The 11,757-nt window shown below is 46.5% G+C and overlaps 3 protein-coding genes and 1 long non-coding RNA gene across 5 annotated transcripts in view; 2 read left to right on the top strand and 2 right to left on the bottom strand.

The window, feature by feature from the left end:
- Positions 1 to 175: 175 nt before the first annotated feature.
- Positions 176 to 7,383, bottom strand: LOC116703564 (phosphatidylinositol N-acetylglucosaminyltransferase subunit Y). Its single transcript, XM_032538367.1, has 2 exons — positions 7,377 to 7,383; positions 176 to 420 (listed from the first exon to the last, which is right to left on the bottom strand). The coding sequence occupies exon 2, from the start codon at positions 404 to 406 to the stop codon at positions 194 to 196; it is 213 nt and encodes a 70-aa protein (XP_032394258.1). The 5' UTR covers positions 407 to 420; positions 7,377 to 7,383; the 3' UTR covers positions 176 to 193.
- pyurf (PIGY upstream open reading frame) lies at positions 798 to 1,150 on the bottom strand. The gene has a single exon (XM_032538363.1). It carries the CDS (start codon positions 1,133 to 1,135, stop codon positions 800 to 802), a length of 336 nt encoding a protein of 111 aa, XP_032394254.1. The 5' UTR covers positions 1,136 to 1,150; the 3' UTR covers positions 798 to 799.
- pex12 (peroxisomal biogenesis factor 12) lies at positions 1,311 to 5,650 on the top strand. Of its 2 annotated transcripts, none has more exons than XM_032538328.1 (4): positions 1,311 to 1,670; positions 2,521 to 2,645; positions 3,347 to 3,882; positions 5,047 to 5,650. In XM_032538328.1, exons 2-4 carry the CDS (start codon positions 2,523 to 2,525, stop codon positions 5,450 to 5,452), a joined length of 1,065 nt encoding a protein of 354 aa, XP_032394219.1. In that variant the 5' UTR covers positions 1,311 to 1,670; positions 2,521 to 2,522; the 3' UTR covers positions 5,453 to 5,650. The 2 variants fall into 2 exon arrangements, with proteins under 2 accessions (XP_032394219.1, XP_032394218.1); XM_032538327.1 differs by having other exon boundaries at positions 2,518 to 2,645.
- Positions 7,166 to 11,757, top strand: part of LOC116703568 (uncharacterized) — a 15,001-nt gene continuing 10,409 nt past the window's right edge. Inside the window, exons 1-2 of the long non-coding RNA XR_004335452.1 lie at positions 7,166 to 7,471; positions 8,861 to 8,862. This is a non-coding gene — a long non-coding RNA (uncharacterized LOC116703568). The remainder of the gene's footprint in view (positions 7,472 to 8,860; positions 8,863 to 11,757) is intronic.

Here is an 11,757-nt window from a genome sequence, read left to right as displayed (position 1 = left end):
CCTTCAAACCACAAACACTGCAATGTGGCTAACAGCAGTTTCATTTCTATTGTTGAACTGAGTTGTACGTGGCTGTGCTTGTAATGTCCAGATGATGTCAAACCATATTTTTACCTTCTATTAAACTACAAACAAAATGGGTCCAGAACTGCAAGACAGATGACTGAAAAGCACTGAAGTGCTTCAGGTGGAGCTAGTTGTGTCTGAAAAGCTTGATCCCCATCCAGCTCCACAGGTGGAAGAAGACGTAGACGGGGATGGTGACGGGCAGCAGCAGGCTGTAGAAACACACGCTGCTGCCGCTCGTGCAGCCCTGGGGGAAGTTGTCGTCCACTGCGGCGGAGTAGAACAAGCCGAAGAGAGACACTATGGGGACCAGGCCCACCATCACGGAGAGGGAGAACATGCTAGAAGAAGGGTCTGGTACACCACGCTACTGGAGGAAGCAGATACCGGAGGTTATATATCACATGGAGCTTTAGCCAGGTGGCTAACACGCAGTTTGGAAGGATTTTCTCATTCAGTCCTGCAGCCTTTAAATCTCGAACTTTCTGAGTTTAAACACCGTGCGTCAGTAATCCAGCATGGCCGCTCCGTGCGTCAACAGCAGTGAACGCGTAGCACGTCTGTCTAACGTGTGAGTCATTAAATAAGACGTCCACGCGACACTGGCCAGCCTCTATCTGTGGTGTGTTATCAAGACGTATGGCTACCAATGGCTAACCTGGCTCCAGCTAACCCGCTGTGAAGAGTTAGCCTTTTAGCGTGGGCGGTGCGCCGAAGGTGCCGACGGGAGATTTTACTGGTGTGTTGGTGGCGCTGAGGTGTCCCCGTCTTTCTGCAGGAGTCGGGCTTCCTGGGGGATCATGTTGGGGATGCCGTTGCTTATGGAATAGGCGATCCCAAGCTCGTCGTTGATAAGCTCGTTGGTGTTAGCCTCGTATCTCAGCGGCTTCTTGGACAGCGGACACACCAGGAAGTGGAGCAGGGAGGTGTCAAAGGGCGGCTGCGCCTCGTCCTTCAGGTCCGAAACCCCCCTGGCCGAGGCCGCCCGCTGGGCTAAAGGGGCATGTTTCACACCGCTGGGACCGCGGACGGTTTCCGTTAACAGTCTACCGAAAACCCTCCCAAACATGACCACAAGTCATCCCAAAACTGGTCACAAGTCAGCGAAAAGTCCCCTACGGAGGAGACAGCGTACAACTGAAATATGAGTTCTCTCTTCCTGTAAGCCAACACGGCAATATAAATAGTTCCGCTTACTAACATCTTCTGCAACCACCTTTTAAATAACTACGGCCAGTCCACCCGACATTGGTTAACGAGGGTATTGATAGTAGTGCACTCATATGACATTAAATGTACCCCCCCCAAGAGTGAGCTACGGGCCATAGCCTATATATTAACGGTCAATGGGACGGGCCATGGATGTATTAAGAGGACAGTATTGCCGGAAGTAGTTGTTGTGGGAGGTGTCATTGCACCCTGCAAGTGGCGAGTGGTGAAATAACACAAGACAAAATGTAAAGTGACCAGTCTCTCTGTTACTTTACGGTTCGGAGCAACAAGCCGGGCTCTTAAAGGACCGTGTGATGTCGCGGAGACACCAGGAAACACAAGCGACGCAGTGCTAACTTCCTGCTACGCTAACAGCGAGCTAGCAAAGGAAGGTAACGTTAACGTTATGTTGTCCAGGTTTGACCACATGGCTGAAATAACCCTTTTTATTAATATATTTTACATAGACACGTCTTAACCAGTGGTGCACTTTGTTCATGGATTCAACTAGCTAAACGTCAGACAACTTTTAAAATATAACGCGCTAAAATTCTGTAGCTAGCTAAACTTTGTAACGTTAATATGAGGTGCTTTATCCGTAATGTTACCTTCACGGACCCGCTGTCTCTCACACTTTATGAACAAGAAATGTTACCTTCACGGGCCCGCTGTTTCTCATATTTTGTGAACAACAAATGTTACCTTCACGGACCCGCTGTCGCTTACACTTTATGAACAAGAAATGTTACCTTCACGGACCCGCTGTTTCTCATACTTTATGAACAAGAAATGTTACCTTCACGGACCCGCTGTTTCTCTCACTTTATGAACAAGAAATGTTACCTTCACGGACCCTAAAACATGTAGTTTAAACCAGGACCCCCTAACTACATATTTATATTGTATAAAAGGAAGTGGCGTAATAAACTGGGCCTGCAATAATGTGTGTTAATGTAGAGCCCAGCTGTTTCTATGATAACAGGGTCATTGACGGAATTGCAAAATTGAGAATATCAAAAAGCTATAAGACAGATTCCATAGGGGCCCTAGATTAAGTCAGAGCTAAAAGCTAACTGGAGATCTGAAAATATGACTACGTCGAAGTTTTCAACTGAGCCGAGGGGTGTTATGCCTAGCTTTGTGAGCTGAATGTAATGTTACCACATGAGAGGAACCAAGCTGTGTCCAGCCGGTCCTGCCTGGTGTTGACGTGTCCTCTCGGGGTCTTGTGTTGGTCAGCAGCCATGGCCGAGGCCGGCGCCCACCTGACCTCCGCCGCTGGGAGCCAGCAGCCGTCCATCTTCGAGCTCCTGGCCCAGGAGTCCCTGATGGAGGCGGTCCGGCCGGCGCTGAGACACGCGGTCAAGGTACAGCTCAGCTTTTTACTTTGAGATCTTGATTTTATGGAACGTTGTTGAAGGAATATTTACTTCAATCCATACCATCTTCATGCAGATGTGCAAACAATGTGGTCTTAAGATACTAAAGGGCTCAACTAGGAACACTTGGTGTAGAGCTGGGCAATACATCGATGTTGTATCGATATCGCGATATGAGACTAGATATTGTCTTAGATTTTGGATATATTGTAATATGGTAATATGGTAAGTGTTGTCATTTCCTGAACTTACCAGAATGTTCCAGCTGTTCTATTATTTCCCTTTACCAACTAAGTCAATAAATCATTTCTGGAGAATACATACCAAAAATCTCATAGTGTAAATAACACTTAGTGAAAGCACCAACATCGAGGTATTTGGTGAAGAATATCGTGATATCTGATTTTATCGCCCAGCTCTATCTTAGTGCATCTGAAGCCAAACAAGTGAAATCAGAAGTGGGTCATAAACAAAGATTAAAAATTGCATTGTGACTCTTTTTTTTTTATTTTTTATCTCAACCGGTTGTAATCTTTACACATTTATATCTATTTTTTACCAATTAAAGAAACCTCGTAATCATTCTTATTATTATGGTTATTATTATGGTTATTATTATTATTATTATTATCCCTAAATGTGCTCTACAAATCAACTGGCAACTACCCCAGTGTCGCTGACGTTCTCAGGTTCTGGCAGAGTCCAACCCGTCCCGTTTCGGGTTCCCGTGGCGAAACTTCGATGAGCTCTACTTGCTACTGGACCTGCTACTCCAGAACCACTTCCTGTCTCACTGCAGCGCCTCCTTCTCCGAGAACTTCTACGGCCTGAAGAGGGTTCCAGGAGGGCGAGGTCCTCCCGGTCGCCTGGGGCTGCCTGCGAAGTCCCACTGGCGCTCTCTTCTTCTCCTGTGCCTGGTGCCGTACCTGCGGGCCAAGCTGGAGGCCAAGCTGGCGCGGCAGAGGGACGAGGAGGACTTCTCCATCCGGCTGGCCCAGAGCCGGGGCCAGAGGCTCTACCGGGCGGCCGTGGCCGCGTACCCCTACGTCAGCTCGGCCTGGCAGGCCTGGCTCTTCGGCCAGCAGCTGCTCTTTGTCTTTGGAGTCGCCAGGACCCATAATCCCCTGCTGATGCTGGCCAGGGTCAGACTGGCACGACTCAATGTTGAAGATATCAGAGACATGGAGCTGAAGAGCAGCAAAACTGGCAACCCGGCTGGAGGAAGGTACGTGTGTGTGTGTGTGTGTGTGTGTGTGTGTGTGTGTGTGTGTGTGTGTTTTGTTTGTGTTGTTGTTGTGTGTGGTGTGTGTGGCTCGCGCGGTGTGGGTGTGTTCGGGTGTGTGTGCGCTCGTGTGTGGTCCTCTAATATTTCACTTTGTAAAAACATTAGCCGGATGTGTTAATGGAACATTCGGTTAGTTCCCTAGACAGGATATTAGTCTTCAAAGAAAACTCCTTATTGGGACAGATAGTCTGAGCTAAGCTGTCCTGGATTTACCCTGAAGAATCTGAGGACCAGGTAACAATTGTTTGCAGAGTGCGACAGTAGTCTAGCTGCTGTATGGTTTACCCTGCAGAATCTGAGGACCAGATAACCATAGTCTCAGATTGGACAGATTACTAGCTAGCTGTCTGGATTTACCCTGCAGAGATTCTAGGACCAGGTAACCATAGTCCTCAGATTGGACATAAGTCTAGCTATCTGTTCTGGATTATCCCCAGAGATCTGAGGACCAGGTAACCATAGTCCTCAGATTGGACAGCATAGTCTAGCTACGTCTGGATTTACCTGGCCAGATACTGAGGACCAGTAACCATAGTCTCCTAGATTGGACAGATGTCTAGCTGTGCTGTCGTTATACCTGCAGATCTGAGGAACAGGGTAAACCATAGTCCTCAGATATCAGCCTGCAGAACGCAGAGCAAAAGAATGGAATGTCGTGGTATTAGTTATGATTGTTATACTTTTTTTTTGATCCCCTATGGGGAAATTTGTCATTATCCACTACACACAGCCTGAAATACACACACATACTCAGTTCCTACATGCCTAATGGGAGAGAACAAGACCCTCCAGCCACCCCCCCCACCCCCAAGATTAGACTAATATAGACTAGGATGTCTCTAAACTTGGATAGAAAGCTCACAGAAGACGGTGAGAGATGTTTGATGAAAAGAAGTGTGTGTGTGTGGTGTGGTGTGTGTGTGGTTGTGGTGTGTGTGTGTGTTTTGGGTGTGTGTGCGTTGTGTGTGGTGTGTGTGTTGTGTGTGTGTGTGTTGTGGTGTGTGTGTGTGTGGTGTGTGTGTGTGTGTGTGTGTGTGTGTGGTGTGTGGTGTGTGTGTGTGTGTGTGTGTGTGTGTGTGTGTGTGTGTGTGTGTGTGTGTCTAGCCTGCTGCAGAGAGTGTGGTGGTTGACGTCTCAGGCAGCGCGGGCCGCGGCCGTGTCCCTCTCCAGCTCCCTCTCGCTGGGCGTCTTCTTCCTGCAGTTCCTGGAGTGGTGGTACTCATCAGACAACCAAAGCACGGTGAAGGCCCTCACCTCGCTGCCGGCTCCTCCGCCCCCCCTCCACCTGCTGCAGGACTCCCCACCCGCCTCGGCCAATGGCAGCGGAGACAGCAGGAACTGTCCGCTGTGCCGGAAGCTTCGCACAAACGCCACGGTGCTGTCCACCTCAGGCTTGGTCTTCTGCTACCGCTGCGTGTACGTGTACGTGAAAGCCAACCGCCGCTGCCCGGTTAGCGGCTACCCCACCGAGCCGCAACACCTCATCAAGATCTACTCCCCGGAGAGCTAGAACACAGCCAGCAGCCTCGCAGAGAGAAAGGAAGTGGCCTTGTATGAAAGGGGCTCTCTAATGTACAATGTTTGGTAAATTGTTTAGTGGTACCAGCTGATTTGGATGTGATGCTTTCTCCGCTCACATAACCATCAAATATTTAGAAATTCATTTCTAAACTGTTTCCAGCGTGATATTAAAGACGTTCCAGTACAACTACATGAAGCAGGTCATTACAACAGCCTGTAGTGCGGTTTGTTAAAATCCACTGCTCTCTGTTCAGATCCTCCAATCAGGGAGGAGTCATTCATTCTCCCTCGTGGGGGGAGACCGTTTGGGCTTTAGCAGAAAGGGGGCTGAGAAGTTGTGGATATTCAACTTTTTGGGCTAAGATCTTCTCAATCCTACCTACAGGTCCTTTAAGAGGAGGATGGTTTACTGCAGTAACTGTACACGTGTCTCTGTTTAGCCTTAAACTGTTAGCAGCTAGGCTAGCCAGTAGCAGGTTGCTGATTGGGGGGGCGGTGTTCCCTCTGTATGTGGCCACCAGGACCCTGACACACTGATTCCATTTGACTGAGGACATTTATCTTGGAAAATGGGGTTGCAACCAACAATGATTTTGATTTATTGATTTAGTTTCATTTTGGCCAAATGCCCAAATAGTAACTAGACCAATCAATAAAGCAATGAGGAAAACTGGACTTTTGTTGAAAAGTGGGTTTTTGTTCACCCAAAAAACACACAAACCAAGAACTCCATATCTAGGCCTATAAAAAAAGGTCAACCCAATCTAACTTAACCCTTGCTCATTTTGTCTTCATACAATGCCAAAATAGTAAAACACTGCAGATGTTCTGTACTGCCGTACATGGAGACTCCCAACAGAAGGGTTTCTTTAGCGTTTAGCTTAGCACAGCGCCCGTTGCTACTATAAACCCAGTCTAGACTGCATCGTCCTCCCCAGCTCCAAAAATCCTCAAATATAACCCTATAATAACCCAAACCAAGATGGACATAGTTGCAACTAATCCAAATAAAGCCAACCTAAACCCCCTCCAGCATGGTAGCCAATGGTACGGCCAAATTGGCAGGCCGTAGTATATATAGTATAGAACAGTCCTTGATCCTTGGCCCCGCCTTTTCTGCACCAGGAAGGACCTCACCACCTGCGTGGTATTACGCTCCGGCCTCAGTTCAGAAGCTACACACCCAGCAATGGCACGAAGTAAGGAAAGTCCCAACTGGACTCTAGTGGCTGGAATTCTGGACCAGGTTTGATTATAAAAGAGACTTCAGATACAGTATTAGGGGACCACTAAGGTCTATATAAAGAGACTTCAGTACAGTATTAGGGACCACTAAGTCTATAAAAGAGACTTCGATACAGTATTAGGACCACTATAGGTCTATATAAAGAGACTTCAGATACATTATTAGGGGAACCACTAGGTCTATATAAGAGACTTCAGATACAGTATTAGGGACCACTAAGGTCATATAAAGAGACTTCAGATACGTATTAGGGACCACTAAGGTCTATATAAAAGAACTTAGATCCAGTATTAGGGACCACTAAGGTTATAACGAGACTCATATACAGATTAGGGGCCACTAAGGTCTATATACAAGAGACTTCAGATACAGTATTAGGGACCACTAAGGTCTATATAAAAGAGACTTCAGATACAGTATTAGGCCCCACTAGGGTCTATTAAAGAGACTTCAGAATACGTATTAGGGACCACTAAGGTCTATATAAAAGAGACTTCAGATACAGTATTAGGGACCACTAAGGTCTATATAAAGAGACTTCAATACAGTATTAGGACCACTAAGGTCTACTATAAAGAGACTTCCGATACAGTATTAGGGGACCTAAGGTCTATAAAGAGACTCAGATCCAGTATTAGGGTCACACAATAGGTCTATATAAGACGACTTCGAATACAGTAGTAGGGGCCCACTAAGGGTATATCTAAAAGAGACTTCCGAAACAGTCATTAGGGTGACCACTAAGGTTCTATACAGGGAACTGTGGAGGTGCTGGATTGCTGGTTTTGTTCTCACAAATGCACCAGACAGTCAGTGAATTGCTTTATTGAGTTTCCAGACAAGTTTAACAGGCCCACTTAAAAAAAAAAAAACGAAGAATAATCAAGATTAACGTCACATTACATTGAGAGTAATAAAAAAAAAAACAATAGGGCTTCATAAAAATGTCCACAAACCCCTGAAATGAAACTTGAATGTGAAGAATCACGAGAGTCTTCCCTTTTTAAGCTCCTGCAGCACAATTCAACAGGAAATCAGGACGAGAAGGGAAAGAACGGACGGAAACTTTGAAAAAAAAGGGACAAATATCATCATCAATAATAGTCACAGTAATAGATTGCTCGAATAGCGTGTATTGCACATGTGTACACATATATGCACTTTATATACATGTGAGTCAGCAAGAACTAGACACGTGTTGTCGCAACAGGAAAGAGTGGAGAAGACGACCGCACAGACACGAGAGTCAGGAATGTGCTTCATGTGATCAGTTCCAACTAAACGGGCCTTTCTTCAGCTTTCAGTCACGAGGCTGAACGAGACAGAAAAGTAACAGAGAGCGTCTCCCCTCAGAAAGAGACGGAGGTAAAAGAGAGGCAGAGAGAAGGCACCCCCCCCCCCCCACACACACACACACACACACCGCATCATAGCAAGACACTACGTGCACACCACAGTATCAAACATATCAAGAAATATACAGTATTAACTCATGTAGTAAAACAGTGTGTGTGTGTGTGTGTGTGTGTGTGTGTGTGTGGTTGGTGGCCACAGTGAAGCTGTGTAGCCTCTGGACTGGGGGAGGAGACTCCAGACAGACAAGATTCATCCAAACCATTGGGATGCATCGTCAGACCCTCCTCCACAGTGCTGAGGAAGAGGGTCTGGCTAGTCCACACAGCATTCTGGGATGGGAGTCCCTTTTTGATTGGACAGGTGATTTCCTCTCACGCGGGCGGAGAACCTACGTGCTAGGGGGCTGTCGGCTGGAGTCTTTGAAACGCAACAACGCGAGGCGATGCTAGAGTCGGGCTCCGGGGCCTGCTCGTGTGTGCCCTCTGGCAGCAGAACCAGATCAAGCAGGAACCGCCCTGACGTGATGCGGTCCATCTGGGTCTTATTTTTTATAGTCTTTGCTGTCGGTAAAACAAAAGGCCGAGGTATGAATGAGTTAGCAGGTATTAATTAGGCATGAGTACTAGTAGCTGTTCCCAGGCGGGATAAACAGCCTGGCAACTGAAAAAGCAAATGAATCCACTACTTTAACGTCAACAAGAGGAAGAATAACCAGATAAAAGTTAGTGTGCATGAAAAAACACTTCTGCAAAAAGTTAACGTTTTCTTTAACTTTTGCTTGTTATTGTTAAATAGTCGTTTCCGACCCCTAAAAATATATCCCTCTTTGGTTGAACTGCGTGCGACTCGTGCACATATTCAATCAACTGAAGGTCCTGGGTGGACTCAGCTTGTCTTTGGGCCGGGGACAGCTTCTAGAAACCACTTCCTTTGATGATAAAATGATCAGGGTGGAGTAATTACCCCCCACTGTACTGCTGGTGCACAGCTATGGCAAGTACAGTGGGGGTTGTGTATTTCTGACTGCTTGTGTTTATTTTTATGAAAGTTCTTGTGTTCCCAGATTAACTTGGTGTTGCAGTGTTCTTATTCACTTTGGGAACAATGGCTACAATTACAAAAACTAAGGCTGTGATGAACTAAAATCATGTTAAAACATGTTTAAGCTGCAGTTCCTCTAATGACCACTAGATGCTGCCCAAGTGTAGTGGACATACACTTTAATATTGTGTGAACATTGTTAATACGGTGGTTTAAAACTGCTGGGGAAGTTTTTTTTTTTTTGGGGGGGGGGGCTAATTCTTCTCTGTGTAAGACATTTCAAGTTACTAACTCTATATTTCTACACCCCCCCCCCCCCCCCCCCCCCCCATTAAATCGATCAACCTATTGATCAATCAACACTCCTTATATGTCCATAATATTCCAGATTTTCCTAAAAAGACAATATTCCAACTAAGCCGTTTCCATGGTTATTAAAAGTGAATATTCCACTAATATTCCCGTTTATGAAATAGGATTTTTAAGTTTTCCATCAATGGCAGAGAGGCTCGACCGTGCAAACAAAACGTCCCTCTTTCATTCCTTCCTTAAACGGTCGGCGTGGCGATGTTTGTGCATATCCAAAAACCTGCTTTGTGTTTTGTGTATGTACCACAACCATAGCAACGCACAGAGCTGTCCGTAAACCGGACCAGACTGCAGTAAAAACCCAGATCCAGATGCATATTCTGAATGTGCTGTATACATGTCCAAAAAAGGCCTTATTTGAAATATCCAAATGGAATATGCCGTTTATATGACCTGTATCAAATACAGAATAGTCATATTCAAAATAATAGTGGAATATAAATGTGCATGTAAAGATGCTCGTGGAAGTTGTCCCGGGCGCTGCTGTCCTATCAGCGTTATATCGCTTTGAACAGAGAAGACGTTACACCAGAGGTTCATGGGAAATGGAGTTTTTGGCTTTCTACAAACCTAATAGAATGGTCCAGTTCTGGAGCTTTGTGTCCACCAGTCAGGGAGCAGAGAACATCGGCGCTAGGATTTATCTGTTCTTAAGAAGATGCTAATTAATAGTTGTTAAAAGCCTGGGTAGGCGAGAGAGAGAGAGAGAGAGAGAGAGAGAGAGAGAGAGAGAGAGAGTTTCTTTGAGAGGATCTGTACCAAACAAAGATTTTCCTTTCAGTGTGTATGATGGGATTTGTAGGCCGGGACGTCTCTGTAGCACCACACCACGTCATTAGGAATGGTTTGACACATATTGGGCGTCCTTGAATAAATATCGTGTCCTCCCTGTGATTTGGATATTGCAGTAGACCATTTTGCCGTAATGATAACATTTGGATTAATTGTGCAGCCCCACTAAAAGGTTTTAGGCAGCTCTTGTTATTGTGGGCTCATTTGAATTTATTGTAAAGCCAATACCTTAACATTTTATAACCAGATGTTTAAGATGCAAGGAGTTTAGGACATGGGCGATGAGACATGGGCAATGAGACATGGGCAATGAGACATGGGTAAGACATGGGCGACGAGACATGGGCGACGAGACATGGGTGAGACATGGGCGATGGAAGACTGGTCTAGACTGGGCGATGAACAGGCGATGTAGACTGGGTAAGACTGGGCATGAACATGGGTGAGATATGGGCGATGAGACTGGCGACGATACATGGGCACGGACATGGGCGACGAGACATGGGCATGATACTTGGGCGAGACATGTCAGTGCGACATGGGATGAACATGGGCTACGAGACTGGCATTGAGACTTGGGCGAGACTGGGCGAATGAGACAAGGGCTATGAGCATTGGGGTAAGACATGGGCGATGGCGATGAGACAAGGGCGATGAGACATGGGTAAGACATGGGCGATGAGACATGGGCGACGAGACATGGACGACGAGACGTAAGCAACTAAACGGCTGAATGTTGGAACACTGGGGGAACCTGGCCTTTACTACTGAGACTCATGAAGGGTCAGGTCTAGTTCCACCATAGTGTCAAAAACGTTAGCGGACGTTGTCATCAGCTAGCTCAGTAGCTAGCTCTGAGATTATTGGCTAATGAAATGACTCATTTAGGGGGGGGGGGGTTTAACGCTTTTGCAAGGCACTGTATCCGTGTCACATTCTCATTAAAGGCTGAGCCCCCCTTAAGGCCTGATATAGGACATCTAGCCTCCACTTGTTTGTAGTCCTTGTCCCTAACAAGGCTTTAAAGGGGCGCTACGCAGTTTTGGCAATTTCTTTGCTGTTTTCTGTTTGCTTTTTCCTCGCAGGTTTCTCTATTTTAGTTGGGTTTGGGATTTAGGTTCCAGAAGGGTCCACTTTTTTAGTTGGGTTTGGGATTTAAGTTTCTGAAGGGTCCACCTTTTACTGACCAGGAGGAACACTGGTCCTCTTGTCCTGGTCCAGCCATTACTTCTCTTTGGAATGAGCTTAGACACTGCGATATGCAACTTCCTGTTATACAGTCTATGTAGTAGGGGGTCAGACCCCTAATAATAAGAGGACCCCCATTGGCCGACAGAAGACATCAGCACTGGACCAAGCTATTGGCCGACGTGACCTTTGACCTCCTGCTTCACCCGGCCAGAGGACCTGGGGCTCACTGCTCCACCTCCAACAACAAGCAGCCACACACACACACACACACACACACACACACACACACACACACACAC

The sequence above is a fragment of the Etheostoma spectabile genome, chromosome 15 (assembly GCF_008692095.1).
Source record: "Etheostoma spectabile isolate EspeVRDwgs_2016 chromosome 15, UIUC_Espe_1.0, whole genome shotgun sequence".
Taxonomy (NCBI): domain Eukaryota; kingdom Metazoa; phylum Chordata; class Actinopteri; order Perciformes; family Percidae; genus Etheostoma; species Etheostoma spectabile.
This window is presented reverse-complemented; position numbering and strand designations above follow the sequence as displayed.